Consider the following 19704-nt stretch of genomic DNA (forward strand, 5'->3'; position numbering starts at 1 on the left):
TATCACAAGTGGTACAGCTTTGGATGAGTTACGCGGGTCTGTCTGCCAGCTGGCAATGAAACCTCAGAGTTTTGTTCTGCCACGTTGACAATTTACGTCAATTTATGTCACTTCCCATAACATATGTCATTTTCTTTGCCCTGATATGAAGTAAACTTAATGTAGGTGCAGGGTAATAATTGTAAGGGTAGAAATAGTTGTTCATTTTACCTGGAGACCCTTCAAGTCGAGTCCAGAATCAAGGATCTCTTGTTCCTTTCCTGAGAGCTCTTGCATCGCCGGGCAGCACATTCGTTCTCCTCCTTGCTCTTGTACTTTCTTCTCACTTCGTGTGCCTGTCTGTCAGTCTAACAGCCAGGCAGGTTCTTAGCCAAACATTATTATTCTAGATGTCTGTCTCTTAAAATTTCCAAACAGCTCTGGAAATCTTCAGCAGAATGTGTGGCAAAGTTACATTAGATCCAACGGTCACGAGCTGATACAGTTTGTATTCATATCAAATGGAAGAATAAACAAAACAGGAGCAAATACATCTCTGATACACCAAGGCTTTGGATTCCAAGGGTGTAAATGCTGATTAGGCTGAGTGTGTGGGGTCAGTATAAGGAGCATTGTCTGAAGAGCTGCAGGCTTGCTGTTTCAAGTCAAAGCCATTAAAGGTATAAAATAGCTGCATGCAAAGTGAGTAAAAGGATGGAGGGAGAGCCTTCGAAGTTGACAGGTAAATAACCACTTCAAGCAGGATGTTGAGAAGGAGCAGAGAAGTGTAAAACAACTCAAATTCACAATGTGTATTTACTTACCAAAGTTAGATGATGACAGATTCATTATCCAGTTCGCTTTGGAAAGGTTGTTTTTCAGATGAGGAAAATGCAGAAGAGGTAAAAGTCTGGAACTCAGTGAGTAGCTGAAGTTTTGTAGGAGAGGATTAGTCTGGGAAGACGGATTGATGGAGTGTGTGACTTGGGTGAAGATGGTAAGATGCTGATGAAATCTGAGGATGAAAACTTGGAGGCATCAGAGAGGATCGTGCCATCATATGGAAAAGATTGGGTTATCTCAAAGGCTGAATTAATAGGAACAAAATTAATTGCATTAATATCAACATATCCTGTACATAACGGGTGGTTAAGGTAGTGTAATGCAGATTTGAAGTTCTGTGTCACGGGATTGTCTGGACTGGAGAAGAGTATTGCAGAGTTACTGAAATGCAAATGTGAGGCAGTTGTGGTCTTCGTGCAGAAAACGGAGAGGCATTTGCAATAGATTTAGGAAGGTTTCTTATCACTTCATAAATTCTTGATGATATTCTCTGAAACGCTGTGTACAGTTCTAATCGTGCATACTTAAGGAAGATGAATCAAAGCTGAAGCAGATGCAGATGGAAGTGAATTGTAGAAGCACTCAGTGTGGAAAGGACCTTGAGAGGTCTCCAGCCCAGCCTGCTGCTGGAAGCAAGGTCACCTCTGCATGTGGACTGAATTCAGAGGAGGTCGCCTGGGGCTTTGTCATTCAGGTCTTGAAAATCCCCAAGCCAGAGCTTCCAGAGCATCTCCAGGTTACCTCTTTCACTGCTTCGATGTCCTCAGGGCAATTTTTTTTTTCCTTATCTCATTTGAAAACCTGTTGTTCCCAAGACTCTTGTCTCTTGATCTTCTGTTTTGTACCTCAGTCAAACGGTCATCACGTCAGCGATTTCCCCATAGGTATCTGAAGGCTGCTCAGAGGTGCCTGCCAAGCCTCCGGGCTAACCGAGCCCTGTTTCCTTAACCTCTGCTGATGTGCTTTGGAGCCCTGAAGGCAGTGATCACACCAAGCCCGCCTGCTAATGAGGAAAGCCTTTGCTTGTTTGGTTTAGCAAGGTGTCCTCATCTGCAGATGGAGAATAAACCTCCCAAACCCTAAGGGGACAAAACCCCGCTGTTATAACTGAAGCCTGAAGTAGGTCTGGTGTCAGTGGATGTACCCTGGCCAAGAATAAAGTTGTGCTGGGAACGGAAAGGAAGTTTCACTCAATAGGACAGCCAGGATCTGGAGTGTAAAAACTGAAATTCTCAATTTATGGATGGGGTTACATGAGATGGTATCTACCTTACAAGTGAACAGGAGTCTAGAACCTGCAGGATTGTCCTGACATGGCCTGTGTAACGCTGCTGTTTCACGTAGGCTCCTGTTCAGGCTTGGTTCAGCCTCTGAAGTGGATGGGGTGGAAGTCAGCAAGTGGAGGGTGCTGCGTGGTGCTATGCGGTAGGGAGCTAGCAGGCAGCTCTTTGGGCTGCAGTCACTAAGAAATTTCGGCTCACCTTTGGAGAACAAGCTGCTTTTGTACAATTGCGAACCTGAGCTAGGAAGTAAATGTGTTGGGTTTTGAAAAGTGAAGCTTCTGAGTGCTGCTTTCTCATCCTTTCCCCCTCTGGTCCATTCTTAATTTTTAATTAAATTTTACATCTTTAAAAAAAAAAAAAAAAGAGGAAAAATTGTCTTGTGTATGTATTTCAATCTTAAAAACAGCTGAACAAAAGCAATTAGTTTAAACTTGGGGTCGTATAGCATGCAGTGATACGATGCTCTTCCTCCTCTGTGTTTTAATCGTAAGATGGGAGGAATCTTAGCCTGCTGCTGCAGCATAAAACTGATAAAAATTGTTTAACTGAGTAGATGGGAGCCACTTAGCCAACAGACTATTTCCTGATGATTGTAAATCCCTCATTCCTTGATGGTTAAGAGGCTTTCATTTCTTTAACTTGAGCTGTGAAGTTAGAAGCACAGTGACATGAACAAACTCAGTTGCACAAACTCAGTAACACAAAACACAACTTCTACATCTGCATCTACATGACCCAAATTTTGTTCCAAAAGATGCAATTGCACAGCGTTTGTTAATACATCCTTCTGTGCACAACCGTTTTTTATTACTATTATTTTAGTTTGTAGTGTATAATCTTTGCAGTTGGTGCTGTAGGGCGTAGATGTGAGTTTATGGCCCTTATGCAGCTTGCTGTAGCAAAAGGTTGGAATTCCCTTTGGTGTCCTAAAGAAAATATTAAAAAAAAAAAATAAATCAGGACAGTTCTTGTTACATCCCCTGTAGAGAAGAAACTCGTCAGGGCCAGGGGAATCAGACGAGTATCTCAGACCAAGGCTCTTACAGTAGAGCCTTGTTCTGAGTCAGAACTTCTCTGCCAAACCAAGACCAAATCTGTTCCTTCCTTCCATTACATGCACGTGCTCTTTCTTTTTCCTTTTAGATATGGACTTCCATCAGTGGCCTTGTGCCAGAAGGTTTGTTTCAGATCCCCTCTAGTTTGTTTGAAGTGGGATTCTCAGGCGTACAGGGTGAGAAGTGCAGCAGTTGCAAGCAATTCACTTCGTGGTGCTCTCGAGGGGAAATAAGATTAGGCTCTAAATTTAAAGGCAAGTTTGGGGATTCTGTGTTTCAAACCCTTTGAGGTAACGTGATGTTCAACTGAAGATTAAGATTCCTTCGAGCCAAGATTAAGAAATATAAATACAGAGATAAATATATCTTATATATATGCATATATATAGACAAACATGCAAACTAAACGTGTCAGGGGCATGCTGTACTATAAATAAGAAAATATTTTAACCTTTTATTAGAGCAGCTGTTTCCTTGCACTTGATGCAACATCTGTGGGACTGATTTAAGGATTTATTTTGGGCTCCTTCTGATATTTGGTGAGACTTCTTGTTTCTTAATGAATGTATTCTTCCCCTGGTTTAGACATACTTTGTGGTATATGCTGTAAAACTATTCGTTCATGTTGATATTTGCCTTTACATTTGATAAAAAGATGATAGTCTTTTAGATATAGTCTGCAGCAACAAAAAAAATCAGCACTTATTGGGTTAGCCATCTTGTGGGGGTGGGAAGGAATTAAAGTTTTTCACCTTTTTCCTGGTGCTTATATTGATTTTTGTATTTTTAATTAACTGTGGAGATATGATTTAATCAAACTTCCCAGGAAGCAGCATTAGTTTGGGCTAGTTCTGTGATATACTTTTCCTTTCTGTGTTTACTTTAGCGTGCCTGCCAGTTTCAAAACACGGTAGCGAGAATAAAAAGAAAAGAAATCTCCTTAACGTTGTGCTAGCTGGAGAATAACTTCAGTTCTGTATCAGTGCTCTGCCATAATTATAAGTGTTGGGCATTACTAATAGCCTTTTTCTTTTAATCATCTCCTTGTAGGATGCAGATCCCGTGGTTCTAAGGAGCTGATAGGTTGGTGATAGAAACATTCGCTGCCTAGGAAAGCGTTCTCATCCTCAAAACATGTAATCCCCACCACAGATGAGCTCCGCCCTGATAAATGAGATCAAATCCTCAGGTAGCCTGCAGAAAATCAGAGCTGGGGGACAGCTGGGCAACAGGGAGCAAGCTGGGGGGATGAGGAGCTAGTTAGAGTGGGGACACAGACGTGGGGGGAGGAGGGGAAGAGGAAGGCAAGCTGCTGGAGAAGAAATTTCCTCGTTTTATCCTCGACTGTGTACAGCAGACGCTGCTGCTGAATATTTGGGGTTGGTTTGTTTGTTTGTTAAACAGGCAGCCCGTTCCCAAGTACAATAACAGCTTGTGACGCAGTCTAAACCTCCGAAATTTTTGGCAGTGTATCGGAGTTGTAATGAGATGCATTGACGCTTAAAGGATAATTAAAGATAATGAGGTATAGAGAAAGTGAAGTGGGAAGGCAGCGCGCTGCACTTCTGAAAGCCAGATGATGGCAGGCTGACTTTCGATGAAAAGAACTGATTTTCTAAATAGAAATTGTTACAGTTTCATCTGGGTATGTACATAGCAGCCGATGCGATGCCAGATTGTAGACTGTTGGTTAAATAGGAGAAACTGGGATTTAGTAGAGAAAATGAGTGTATAAAGGGGCGAACATAAATGGCCTGACTGAGAGGAGGGGGAACTCATTATTGGAGTCGCTGTGGATTAATTCTCTGATCACTCTTGCTTCATCTGACTCCGTGGCAAAGGTAAACATCAAGGGATGTTGCTGCCATAACCTGTGGATGATGCGAAGTTCAAAAAAATGTTCTCATTATAGAAGGAAAAGCGTGACGCAGAAACGTCTGGGTGATTTTGTAGGGTTCAGGCCCAGACATGAGGGAGATCCCAACCGTTTTTGTGGTTGCAGCGTAAGGTTTTGCCAACTTCTTTCCACTTGGACTCCTCCTTCCTTTCTCTGGGAGACGTGGAGCAGTAGGAATGGGGTGAAATTTGGAGCTTTAGGGTGTTACAGGCTCAGAGCCTAAATAATCGTGTGGATGAAGGTAGGTCAGGGTACGAAGTAGCCAAGCTCATGGTGTGGTGAGCTCTGAAGGAGGTGTGTGCCCTCCAGGGACACAGCCACAGGGGGTGTTCCCAGTAGGTGCTGGTGGTGGTGGAACAAGCAGCTGGTGAGACATCGCTGGGTACGCTTCCGAAACAGTCATCTCTTTGGAGGAGGGGGAAAAAAAAAAAAAGACTGAAACATGCAGAGACAGGCAGCTGGGGTGAATGGGAAAATGGATATCTCGTTAGAGAAAGCTTGAAGAGCTCCTCGTGGGCAGTCCGACCAAAGAAATCGTCTGCGTAAGCGTTGGCTGTAAATACACAGGTGGGGACTGCTGAGGGTGGGGGGAGCTATTTCAGCTGAAAGGCAATAGAAGCAAAGCAACAAGTGGGCATCCTCTGGCTGCCACTAAATTTAGGCGTAAAATTTCAAGTTGCAGTTGGGTTTTTGGAGTTGGCGGGGCTAGTTCTGAATTTTCTGAATGAGTTTCTGTGACCAAACAGCATTCCTGCAGCTTCAGTCCTCGGAGGCTTCTCGTGACGGGCAGGGATAACGCGGTGGGACGATGTGATGGTGGTGGCAGCATTTCCTCTGAAAAAAAGCAGCCACCTGGCATCTTCCCCGGGCTAATGGCACAACTTCTGTTTTCTGATGGAGGTTACCAGGGGCATGGGAGGGGAACTGAGCCCTTTCATGTGGATTTACCCTTGCTGTGTTTGAAGTAGATGCTGAATTGTTTTTTGGAGGGATCGTTCTCTTCATTTTCTTTGATGAAATGTGCAGGATGATGGAGACCTTAATTTTGGATGCCTCCACTAGATTCATAAAGATAGGTGGGATGAACCCAAGCCAAAGCATTTAAGAGGGAATAAATGGTCTGTTTGGGATGTGGATGTAAAGCACCAAGGTATTCAACCCTGCAAAAGTCTTGAAAATTTGGTCATCACTGTACATTTTTCCTCTTGTATTTGACCCAGACAAAGAATTTCCCAAATTCCAATGAGAAAAGTTTTCTAGAATGAGGGATCCATTTTTTTTCCCAGTCTGATCTAGGAAAAAAAAGCATCCAAGCAGTTGGGTTGCCCAAGTCTTGCTAAAAATTGATGGGATTTAGGCTTGTAGGCCAAAACACAAGGTACGTAGACTCCTTGTCATGGACATTGGGAAGCGTTGGCTACCCAAATACGTTGTGTGACCTTGTGGTTGCTTGAGAACTGGAATCTAATCTCTTTTGCATTGTAACTCATGTCATAGTGTCTCTATACAGATTATTTTGATGCTATATGGAAAAAAGCAGTCAGTAACTTGCAGATAGAAGGGAGGACAATTGTAGCTGAAGATGCTGATGGTTAGATAAAGGAAGTTGCTGATACACTGCGATGTGTTGTGACTTCATTGCACGTGGATCTCAGCAGTTTAACTTGTAGCATCAGGGCAGCAATGGAATAAAGTTTTGGGTTTGAAAGAGAGATCTGTGGCGGCTGGGACCAAGGGAAGATGTTCAGTTCCTTGGGTGTTTTGTAGGAGGAGCAGTGGGTGAGATCTGGGCTGATAAATGTCATACTAGAGGAGACTGAGTCTAGAGCACACAGACTTTGCAGAAGTATATTTTTCAGTGCTGTGTGTAAAGGTTAATTCTTCACGTTCGTTTTTATTCAAGATGATATGTTGCTAGTGCTTCTGGCTGGAATTTCTTTATACTCTGCTGAAAGCTTTTTAATGTTGCAGTTGATTTGATCACTATCTATTGGAATCTTCTGGTGGTTAATGTCAAAAACATCAGCCGTAAGAATCTAAACTTCCTAGATGGCATAAACAAACAACATTTTATTGACCTCTTTGTCCTTATATTTAACACCATCTTAAAGTGTATTGTCAGATCACTTTAGAAAAATCTTTTTTCCAAAACATGACAGCTTATAATAACATTTAAAAAAAGCAAATAGTCTTTTTTTTTTTTTCAGTTACCTTCCTAATAATGCGTTTTCTTTACAGATAAATTTGCGCCTCATCTTGGTGAGCGGGAAAACGAAAGAGTTCTTGTTCTCACCAAATGACTCTGCTGCAGATATTGCGAAGCACGTGTACGACAACTGGCCGATGGGTGAGTAGCTGTGTGCCTTTGGCATTTACTGGCGAGTTCAAAGCTTCCCTGTGCTTTCAGGCTGAAGTCCTAATAAACCTGCCTCTGTTACCAACATTCAGATTATGTACGCTCGTTGTGTATGTGGGCAGAGATTTACATAGAAATACAGCTGCCATCCTGCCTTCTTCCTGTGTCTTAGGTGGGGTAGACTTGTAGGTGTCTTGACTATTTCCTGTTTTTTCCCCTAAAACTTGCTTTCTCAGAGTGAAGTTACTACTTTCTCTCTATCTTTAGATTCTTTTCTTGGTCAGTTTTGGTAGCAGATGTAATAAGTGGAAGACCTTGAAGTGTTGGAGATACAAAACCTTTTATGTGAGGACAGCTAGTGGAAAGCATGGTGTGTCACAGGAGTACATTAATGGTATTCAGCCTCAAGTTCTTCTCACTTACTACCTTATCTTGGAAAGGATCTGTGTTAATGATATTTTCCCAGGAAAAAAAGTGTTATGTAAAAGAAGATTTTAAGAGGCATTAAAAGACGGGAGACTGAAGGTGTTTGTATAAATGTATGTGGTGTTATGCGGGAATATCAAACCAGGAAAATGGAATTGAAAACTAAGATGTTTATTCACATATGTGAATGGTTCCACAAAAACAAAGTCCTTCTGTTTTCCCTGAGTATGATTTCATGGGAAAATAGCCAAAGCACAGGCATAGCCTTATATATGATGAAAGAAAATGCTTCCTTTGGTAGAGGACTTCATCTGGGTTACTATTTTGATGTGAAAAAGCCTGCTATTTACACAAACTCCAACACTGCGATATCTGTTCCTGTGGTGAGTTCCTCGAAGAGGTAGGACAGACAATCTATGCCATAAAGTTAGTGCTGATAAGCTGTATTTTAGGCCTTAAACTTGCTATCTTTGAGGTCAGGAGGATCAGGGGTTTGGGCGACTTGTTTGTTTGTTTTGGTGGGATGCAGCGTTACATGTTTAATAAAACACGTAATGAATGAAGAAGTTGTAGTCCTAAGTATTAGATAGAGATGTTCAGCACTTTTACAGCAAGAAATCTGGTTGGTGAAGGATTTTGGTGTAGCTGCTGCACATGTTTTAATGCAAGCCTGGAAAGTGGTTGGCATTGGTTGTTCTTTGGTTACGTTTGTCTGAATTAGTAAAGTCAGAAGTGTGTTTCTCTTACCCAAGTTCATTCCTGAGCATGTGATCTTGCAGTCTGACATCTGCATCCTACCTCTTCGCATGCAGGGCATTAAGCTCGGAAGCAAGGGGTTATTTCATGAGTTTGATTTGTGCTGCAGCATGTGATGAGGAAACCTTTGGCAAACTCAGTAGTTTAGGCTCGTGACGTGATGTATAAAGTAATACTGAATACTGAAGGCAATAGTAATAATAAAGGTGATTTCATTCCACTACAGCAAAACAGATGCATTGGGTGGTTGTAGCATTGGAATGAGCGTGCGTTGTGGGCTCGGTTCAGCTCTCCTTTATGCTAGTAAAGATTTAAGGCCAGTAAAGTCACTGATTTTGGTGGACATGATGCAGGTTGACAGAACAGCACCAGAGATGAAAGTATTGCCACGTTAGTGTTCTGTTATGTGAGTTTGTTTCTAATGTGGTCTACTCCTACTGCAACCTGAGGAGCTTGAAGGTTGCAGATGGAGTTTCTGTCTGGGAGGAAACCCAGTCTGCAAAGTCTCATCTTTAAAGAAAACAAAAAGCAGAACTGGACGTAGAAGCATTGGTTCAAATACCTGGTGTCCCCCAGGAGTGCTCTGAATCTTCTTGATGAATATTTAATTGCCTGTGCAAAGAAGAATAATGTCAATGTAAAAGACACAGGAAAAAACTACTTGAGAAAAGTATGTAGGTTTTCACATGTTACTTGCCTACAGGCTATTTGCAGAGTGAGAGCACTCTTCTGTACCACAGCACTGAGAAATCCCAATGAGGACAAAAGTTTATGTCAGACAGAGGAAATGATTGTTTTTAGTGTCATTTTGACTTGTCATGATCTTATGAGGAAGAAAATTCATGAGAGATCCTCAGTCATATGCCTAGCAAGCTTAAGGCCAAACTCTCCTCCAATTTTTGTAATGCAGCTGTTAATTAAGGATTTCCTGACGGGTAGTGGGGAATGCTGACTTAATTTCATGTACAAATCTAGGTAGGATTCCTCTTCCCTGCCTTCCTTCTAGACAGTGTTAAAAGATACTTGTTGTACAGTGGTTATCTGCTATATTTTTAAAAACAACAAAAAATTTTAAAAGCCTAGGTAAATATTTTTTCTTTTAGTCATCATTGGTGGAATTTGAAAATGGAAAAGGTGTCAGAAATAAATGCTTCGGACTGTGAGCCAAGAAGCAAAAATTAAAAGAATGGGCAAATTGGCAGGTTAACAGTGAGGAAATACCTGTGCCAAAACACAGTCTGTTGTCTTCTGGTTGCTGTTTTTATATCGCTACGGTCCTGTAAATTGGCTTCTCTTCACAGCCCTAGTCTCTGTGGAGTTCAGATGCGATAGAGTAAAAAGAAAGAAAGAAACCAATACCTTCCAAAAAATAAATAGTTTGTCCTAGCAGTGTGGTAATTCCGATCCTTGGTTGTCTTCCCAGCACAGCAAAAATGGCTCGTGCAAGACGGTTGCATCAGGCGATGAGTGGAGATAATTGCAATTCAGATGGCTTTGGCTGCCGAATTTTACCCCAGCTGCTACCCCAGGCCTGCTGCAGCAGCCTCGGCCTCCCCCATGCTCTCCTTCACACCAGGGCCTCTTCGTATGCCCCCCATGGCACTGCCTTCTGTTTTAAATGCTTCCCTGTCTCTCCTTTTCACTTCTTCTCCTTTTGTGGGGCCGGTTGCCACTGTCCGTGTGCTAATTGTATGTTCCCAGTAAGCAGGTCAGTGTCTGTCTGTCCTGATCCCTTGCTGAATATTCATTTTCATATAAAAACACTACAAAAGCAGCAAAAAATCACGTCTGTGAGCAGCTGTTACCAGGTAGCTGGTCAGCTACGGAGCAGAAGACACTACTCCCGGAGAGAGGCCATTTAAATTCGGCATTTAAAGGTTTTTATGGTACTTATTCTGAAAGCAAAGTGCAGATGTATTTGTTTTTCACATTGTGACGGGGAGCAGCGAAGGAGTGGGAAGCGATCATCTCAGCTTATAAATGATTTATTGCAGCCGAGGCGTTATGGGAAACGCATTATAGGAAAATGCAGGCTTGTTTTTCCCGAATCACCGTTCTCCCCATGAAACCATATCCAGCTTGTTCTTGGAGAAGTTCCTTAAAATACGCCTGTAAAAGCCTCCTCTGTTCGGCCTCCCCGCAGCCGTTGTCGGGTCGGGGGCTGCTCATTTCTCTGCCGCCTCTGGACACGGAGCTGGCTCAATCTGGTTGGCATCGAGCACCACCGAGCTGCCCACGCCGGGCTTGAGGCTCTGTGATCTGGGAATCCTCTTTCAGATGACCGATCACGTGCACGTCGGCTCTGCGTGTGGCTGCAGAGAGGCTCGGGCTAGGCAGGGAACTGGGGAGGATGAGTGTGGCTCCAGGATGGAGCCCCTGGACTGGAAGAAATCAAGGCAATTTTAGCAAAGTGGGCGTTCAGCCTCAGTGTAAACAGGAAGCAATTTGTTCTTAAAAGTATCTCGTGCAGGGCTTGTGTGTATGTTAAATAGCTCATGTGATCTGTGAGTTCGTAATATTTAGTTTGTAATATTTATAGGCATAAAATTAGGGGATTCCAATGCTCAGTGTCAAATAATACATTTAAGAATAACTTTCAGGAGTGAATTGTCTTTCTGTATCTTTAGTCTGTGCTCTCTGCAGTGTTCCATGCAAGAAAATCCTCTCCCAGGTTTTCTTCTTAAGTAAAGGTGAGAAATAACCAAAGATGTTGCCATTACAACCTAACCGTGGAAATTCTCTTCCTTTTCAGACTGGGAAGAAGAGCAAGTCAGCAGTCCAAATATCTTGCGGCTTATTTATCAAGGGAGGTTTCTTCATGGCAATGTGACACTAGGAGGTACGAAAATGATTTCCATTATCCATGTTACAGCCAGGCAAAGGGGATTTTTTGTACGATGCAGTAAATACTAATTTGGTGTTGAAGATCACAATGTGCCTTGCTGCGTGCTATTTTGCTTTGGCACAGGATGACATTGCATTTTATCTTGCATATTTTTCCATCTTGTTATGACTAGTTAAACTCTGGGATGTACCAATTGGCGAGTCAAGTCTCCTCTTGCATTAAGAGGCAGTAATGTTGCTTTTATCTGTTGTCTTCCTAAATAGAATATTTTTTTCCACTTCTCTTACACTGTATTTGAGGGCAAGTTACTACATAAACGTCTCAAGTGCTTCAAAATATTTTGTAAAGATTATGGTAATTGGCTAAACAATGCTTCAAACCATAGTGCAATGAAGAAAGACACCCTATGAATGAGAATGAGGGGAAGCATTCTTGATGTCCAGTGCTCTCCCAGGGATACAATTGCATAGTTATGTGAAAACAAAAGTAAATGGCTTCACTTCGGATGCTAAGGAAATACAATTCAATTATGCCCCCTTGTGGCAAGTGTTTTCATGCAATTACACTCCTTGGTGGGTATTTTGGTTGGAAATATGACACAAATTTGTTGCAATCTTTCCCTTTATCAATCAAAGTTGCCTCTTTGAGCAGTTACAAAAGCAAATTATTCAAAGGGACCTGGACAGCCTTGAGAAGTGGGCCCATGTGGACTGATGAGGTTCAACAAGTCCAAGTGGACAGTGCTGCACTGGGGCAGTCAATCCCAGCCATGAGCACCATGAGTGCTACATCCAGGGCTGGGCGCCCCCCCAGCACCAGAAGGATGTGGGGATGTTAGAGTGAGTCCAGGGGAGGGCCACAAGGATGGTCAGAGCTGGAGCACCTCTCCTATGGGGACAGGCTGAGGGAGCTGGGGATGTTCAGCCTGGAGAAGAGGAGGCTTTGGGGAGACCTCCCTGCAGCTTTTCAGTACTTAAAGGGGGCTTATAAAAAAAGATGGAGAGCATATTTTTGCTCAGTCAGATAATGACAGGACAAGGGGGGAATGGCTTTAAACCAAGAGGGTAGGTTTAGCCTAGAGATTAGGAGGAAATTCTTCACCCAGAGGGTGGTGAGGCCCTGGCACAGGCTGCCCAGAGAAGCTGTGGATGCCCCATCCCTGGAGGTGTTCAAGGCCAGGCTGGATGGGGCTTTGGGCAACCTGGTGTGGTGGGAGGTGTCCCTGCCCATTATAGGATCACTAATGAATTGTTTCTGAAGTCCAACTGAACCTGAAAGGAGTATTTTCTGACTGCTTATGGTGGCCTTTCCCTTAAGGAATGACTGGGATGATTCTGCCCTTGATTTTCTTTCTGATGTTACTGGTGTTGGCTGGTTCCAATGGGTTTACTCTCCATATAAATCAATTTTTAATCCTGCTGTATATACTGACAAGATCATCGTCAATTCAGCTGAGAGAACTATGTAATTCTTATCTCTTCAATTACCTGGTGCCAATGAGCACAGCTAGTAGAAGTTAAGGAAGCAGTTGAGACAAGTGTTATAAATTTTGGTTCATCTCTGGGATTACAGACATGAGATTTATCATACATTTTTCCAGGCAAGTACAGCTAAATGGGACTTTCTTTACTAATCATCTCTAGGTGTTGTTCTTGACTACCAGTGCTTGTTTCCTTTACTGATACCTGTCTAAATCTGAAGCAATCTTGAATATTTGTTTAACAAGTAAGGCTGAAAAATAATAGCTGTGTGCTGTTGACTCTTGCATCAGCTCAGATCCTCCCCACATTTTGGACACTTACTTGAGTTCAGGGCTTTTTAGTTCACTGTTAATCATTCATGCGTTGCAATTTAATCATCATGATTTTACCCCGAGGATCAGACACGTATGTTAATATTTCTCAAAGATCTTTCTGTTGCTGCATTGCTTTAATAAAAAAAAAAAAATCCTAAAACACTGGCTTCAGTTTGAACAAATTTATCTAGAGTAAGATAACAGCTGAAAGGGCAATGGCAATTCATGATTGCCTGAAAAGACTTTAGGACTTCAAAGTTACTGCCAATAACCCCAAGTGAGCTGGCTATTTTTAAAAGAAAGGGGAAAAAAAAACTTTCTTGTTAAATACCAGATATATTTAGTTTCTTGTGTTGTCATCATACAGTTCCATTAGGCTTTTCTGTTTGCAGCTCTGTGTAACTGCTGTAGCACACAGTGCTTTATTTGCTTTGGGTGATTAGGAAATATTGACTGGAATTTGGACTTACTGTGTACTGAAGGTCGCTTTATCAACCAGCGAAACAAGAGTTTCCAAGGAAACAGCTTGTTGTGCGTTTTTTAAAGAGGAGACCCTTTTCAATCCCATTTAAAATGATATTGTAACGCTCTAGTCGTAACCTTACATGTGGATAGGATTTGAGACCCTTTTAAAGGGAGACGCCTCAAAAAATGACAGGTAAACAGGAAAGACTGGCTTTTGAGTGGAAAAAAACGTATTTCAGAGAAACCATTTCTTTTGCCACCTTTCTGAATGGGCTGTCACTACAGGAAGAGCTGAGCTGATGGCATTGCGAGCGGGAAGGAGATTGAGATGTCTCTGCAGAGCTTGCCGTGCCTCTGCCTGGGGTGCTGGAGCCACCACTTGCCTCCTGCCTGTGCGAAGGGCTGGGGAGGAAGCGGGGCAGAGTTTGTTGTTCAGCCTCCAACAGGAAATTTTACCCTTGAGTTAAATGCTTTGCAGGTTGTGCCTGAAGTGATACATCTGAAATAGTGAGGGAGGTGACAGCCCTATTTGTCTTGTTAGGTAGTGGCAGTAGGCAATGCTTTACTCGCATGGCACGCACACACCAAAAGAGGGTGAAAAGAAAATTCTGATGGTAAAAACTCTGAAATAAAAGCAGGATTACATAGATGAGAAAGGAATTAAATAAAATTTTGCTTTAAGTAAGGTGAAGGGATGAAAGAGCAGAGATGATAGAAGGAAAGGGTTACTGAGCATAGGTTAAGGTGCTCTCTTTCTTTCACGGTGCTCCAAAGAAAGCAACTGTTGGAAATTGCTAATAAGAACTTGTGCGAACTATGCAAACTATTAGCTGAAATGAATTAATTAAAATATTAGCATACTTTTTACTTGATTACTGTAAATAATTAATCTCCACAGCTCACTAATCAAGTCTCCTTGAGTGTCTTGATATTATATAAGATGTCCCTAATGTGATTAGTTCATAAAATCTTGGTCTGTCCTGGGTCTAAGAGTTTCTGTAATGAAAAGAATACTTTTTATACTGAGTTTAACAGGCTCTTAACATATTCTTTTCTGTGATACAATGGAAACTCTGAATCGAGTACCCAAAATACTTCATCCTTGCCAAGCTTTAACCAAGCAATAGCTTCTAGTTGCAGGCACAGGGCAGTCCTTCAGGTAAACTAAGTGGTGTTCAGGTCTGATTTTTTTTTTTTTTTTTCCCCTAGACAGCTCTTCCCACAGCACAGCTACGTGAGAGAAGTTTATCTGTGTATCCCTCCATGTTTACACCAGTACCGTAATCGTGACTTGATTTTTTTCAAAGACATAGGCCATAAAAATGAGTTAGTGGCATTGTTGCAGCTGGGCTTGTATTGAACGTAAGAAGTAAGGAAATACTACGTTGTGGATTTTACTACTGAATGCTGGATGTATGCTGTAGTGATTGAAATGAGTAAAAGGATTTTCTCTTCAGTTACCTTCAGGTTTATTGGACTTTTGTTATTCATTTATTCACTTAAAATGATTTGGTGCACCGTATGTGAAAATATTAGTTGTAAATTGAATTTAAGACGAAAAATTCTAGTCGAGGCAAAATGATTTGTGTGCTTAGGCTTAAGTTCTTGTTACATTTATCATTTTTTCCCTTATAAATGGAGGAACAAGCTTCAAAGAATGCATCCTTACATTGCATTTCTCAGAAAAATAATCAAGAAAGTTGTTTAGTCTTAGGATGAGGCATGAGGAAATGTAGCTAAAATAAAGAACTCATTAAAACAAACATTCAGAAATCCACATCATGGATCTAAGTATGTTTTAGGATAATCTGTTTTTCAGCAGTGGTTTTTATGTTCTGGGTGTCTTAGAACTAACAATTCGCTGGTTGACCTAGCTGGTTTTTTTCCATCCTTATGAATAAAGGGCATGTTAAAGCACCTGAGTCTTGGCCTTCCACTTTTACTCAGAAGAAGGAAGCTAAACTTCATAACAGGGATCTCAGACCTCCAAGAACACCACGTTTCAAGTGATTATTATCAGGTTCTAAGACTGTAATCTGCAAAGCTTTAGTCAGAATGCCTTTATAGATTTATTTAATACGCAATTCAAACCTAACAGTATGAACTTTTTGAACAGATGCTAATCCAATCAACATTAGTTTCAACTGGGTGTTTTGAAGAAGCAAATCTACTGTAACGTATTAGTAAATCTCCCTTTCTCCTTTTGCAGCATTAAAACTTCCTTTTGGCAAAACAACAGTGATGCATTTGGTGGCTAGAGAGACATTGCCAGAACCAAATTCTCAAGGTACGCTGTGCAACAGAGGTATTTCTTGCTCAATTATGTGGCAAAATAGTCAAATATCTTACAGGCTTTGAGTATTTCATAGTGGAGAAAAGTCCTTGTGGTCTTGTGAAGCAAGTATTAGAATGCTTTTGTACATCTTCCTTATAGAAGACTAAGAAATTACTTTTCTTTTTTAGCATTTCTGTAAAAAAAAAAAAAAAAAAAAATAAATATATATATCAAAAATTACTCAAACCTTAAAAGCTCTGTTTTTATTGTTAAAAAGATATTCTTGATTTACTTTCATCATTTTGTTATTTTATGTATGCATGGGGATAATAACGATAAACACATAAATATCTTCACTAAAAATAGTAAGACATTCTTCAATCAAGTCTATTCATGCACAAAACCACCTAATCATTTTAGAAATGGCTTCTAAGCAAAACTTTCTTCTTGTTCCGCAGGTCAAAGGAACCGTGAAAAAACTGGAGAAAGCAATTGCTGTGTAATCCTGTAAACCTTGTTAGCTTTACCTGCTAAGTGTGATGTAATATAGTCTTTGTCTTTCATGCTGCTGGAATAGAAGAGGCCCTACCTTGCTTCAAACACCTGTAGGAAGAGCCTGTCTGTAAATCCATGGAACTGAAATATTACACGAACACTGTCTCATTAGTCTTTTTTTTAAGGAGAAAGATCTATGAACACTTTCATTGTGTTTTGTTTTTTTTTTTAATTCCTGCTTTTTGTTTGTTGAATAATCTTATAATACATCGGTTCTTGAACAAATTTGATCTCCAGAAAAATTAATGTGTTCTTTTCCACAGCAGGAATCATTTTGCTGCCAGAGAAATGTCCATTAACTGGGTCTAACTATAGTCAAGCTTTCTAGATGCAATTTGCACTAAATGTGGTTGACAGTATATTTCTCATCAACAATCTTTAACAATATTTGAGATACCTAGTAATAACCTACAATGCAACACTGGAAAATAGTATATCTATAATTAAAGCAAATCTCATTTTTGGCCAAATCAAAGGAAAAACTGTTAAGTCCATTCTACCTGAGTCAACCTTGGTGGCCGAACTGGCACAGAATACTAACTAAACCGAGTCTAACTATATATATTTTCACTACGACAAACAAAAAAACTATGTGCCTGTAATTTAAAAGCACTCTGTAGAGGGCTGATGAAACTAATTTTTTTCGTTACTGCGTGCACTCTATCTCGTGCGTTAGGTGAGTGCTTAATTCAGACAGCACAAACAAGTGCAGAGAGTGCATTTCCTAGCCTTAATATGGGAGGGGTAATTTCCTGTAGTTCATAGGCTTTTATTATTGTGCATAAATGTTAGAAAACATCATTTACTAATCAATTTTATGTATTTGAATATTGGCAATTGGTGTTTTTCAGTCACTTTCTCATCTGTACCTTAGTGTCCAGTGTCATGCTTACTCATTAGAGACTTCAAAAGAATTATTAAAGTTTAAAAAGCAAAAAGAAAAACCTCTGCCATAGTACTAGTTTTGTTTCTTTACGTAATCTGCATTTGGTATTAGTGCTTGCAATTGTATTAAAATCAAAAGCTGAGTTTTGAAGGCATACGTAATTAAAAAAGGATGCCATTCTTTCATTTCATATCAATAATTTAAACATTGATATGCTAAAGAAATTTGCACAGCACTAAAGCATGAGCTAGTTTCATCTAAACCTGTAAAAATAATAATAAAAAAATTAAAAAATAAAAGATTTTATATTTTTTTCACTGGGGAGGAATTCTTCCTGGCTGAAATTACAAATATGTGTAGAATATATTTAATAAAAATCTTATAAAATACATAACTATAGAAGTTAAATATAGATTGGCGTGTAGTATAATAGAACAATATTCCATATAAATAGCTTTAGCCTTTAAAGAAAGTCACAGGTTGACATTGTGTTCTGTACTTAAGTGTCCACAACTCCTACAGATGTTCCGTGTAATCGTTTTTTTCGAATGATTGGCATCATTCAAATGTAATCAGGTTATTTTACCCATTGTTACTGCTTTGATGAAATGCTTTATATGCAGTAGATTTACAAAAATATTGTTCATACTGATCAGAATTAAATTTGTATAGAGCAGAGTTTTAAAACAAATTGTAAATAGCACTAAACATTTTCTTTCTGCAACCTGTACTGATAGACTCCTCTGTAAACTAAATAAAAGAATATTGTAGTGCATCTCGGTGGTGTGTTAAGGGTTGTGACTGGGTCTGTAACCAGTATTATTAATACTTCTTAATCTGGAGGCTAATAAGGACTCCATTTTACTTAAAAAATAAAAAGGAGGGAGGGAGTAAAAACTCCTAGTGGGATTTATCACTTCAGTTTTGATTCAGTAGCATGTTGACTTCAGATTTTGAGCTCTTCAAATGCTCGGTGACTACTCTTCAGCCCTCCTGAGAAGGATGCAGTTGTCTGTACCAAATACTTAAATGAAAAGTGGAAGCGTTCCTGGAGTGTGACCACAGAAACGTGTGTGGGGCCCTGGGTGTGCTCTCAGAGTAAGCACGAGGTAACTCCTGCACCTCCATTTCATCTGCGTTGTGAAAAGAAGTGGCCTAGGGTGTTGGGTATTTTCTTCTTTCTTGCTAAGTTGATAAATAGGCAACTATAGTGAAACAATTTTTTTATTAAAATTAAAGTGTTTGAAAGCCATCAACTTAAGACAGCTACGAGGAGTGTGTTGTCATCTTTATTCACAAAATGAAGCTTCCCTTTTTCCAAAACGCTGGCTGCTTGAGTAATACAGGCTCAGGTGGGGAATGGTTGTGACAATACAAGAAAACGAAATGGGCTGAGGCAGGACTCCTTTTATTAGTTAAACCACTCTAAAATACATATATTTGTTTGAAAATGCTTTAAATGTAAGCATATTTTCTAAAAGCAGCTAGCTACTTAATACTGTGTGAATATATGAAAATCCAGTAGCTTCTGGTTGAAATACTTGGCAAGCTTGAATAGTGATGTAGAGTTCCCTCTTGTTGAAATGAATAATGTACACGTACGTGCTTGTCCAAGCAAATCTGTGCATGCTGCTTGGCATTTAAAATGTGAACTTGTCAAAATGCAAGTCCTGCAGAAGCCAAGCAGAAACGCTGCCTTAATTTCCATGCGAATTCTTGGAGCTCCATCAGTCCATTCCAGGACATTTCTGTTGTGTCAGGGTAGTGGAAAACTGCGGAGAAGAATTGCTGAAAGAGCTGCGTGTTTCCCTGGGATGCCTTGTCTCGGGGATTGTAGTGCATATAAGTCAAAAACAAAAAAGCAGCAGGTTCTTAATCCCAGATTCCCCAGCCTTGCTATGTGTGTGCTTCTCTTCTCTGCTGATTGGAGTCAAGAGGATGCTTCTTTGCAGGGTCAAGCTGTTGGACAGTCTGCTAATGCGTTGGAGAGCCTGACATTTGATTTTCACTCTTCGACAGAAATGATATTTTCTCTTGGAGGTAATAGATGACCCTGAGGTTGAGAGGAGCAGATGAAGCAGAACCCTTCGTGTTCTGAAATAGCACAAAGGGACCGCATCCATCTCCCACACCCCTGCACGCTATCGGTTGTAAGTTAATATTAGCACATGTGAGGGATCGTATCTGATAACAACGAAAGCGCTCCGACTTGTACTTAAATGATAGAATAAATACAGCTGTTTCAACAGTCTGAGGGACTCGTCTTGCTGAAGGAGGGAGAAAGTATC

General features: G+C 40.6%; 1 protein-coding gene across 1 annotated transcript in view; it reads left to right on the forward strand.

Annotated features, from left to right (window-relative positions):
• UBL3 (ubiquitin like 3) overlaps positions 1-16683 on the forward strand; it is a 51974-nt gene extending 35291 nt beyond the window's left edge. Inside the window, exons 2-5 of the mRNA XM_032190796.1 lie at positions 7296-7404; positions 11348-11434; positions 15910-15987; positions 16434-16683. Of these exons, the coding sequence (XP_032046687.1) occupies positions 7296-7404; positions 11348-11434; positions 15910-15987; positions 16434-16486 (327 nt within the window). The 3' untranslated portion in view covers positions 16487-16683. The remainder of the gene's footprint in view (positions 1-7295; positions 7405-11347; positions 11435-15909; positions 15988-16433) is intronic.
• The last annotated feature ends 3021 nt before the right edge of the window (positions 16684-19704 follow it).

Source organism: Aythya fuligula, chromosome 1, assembly GCF_009819795.1.
Source record: "Aythya fuligula isolate bAytFul2 chromosome 1, bAytFul2.pri, whole genome shotgun sequence".
Lineage (NCBI taxonomy): Eukaryota > Metazoa > Chordata > Aves > Anseriformes > Anatidae > Aythya > Aythya fuligula.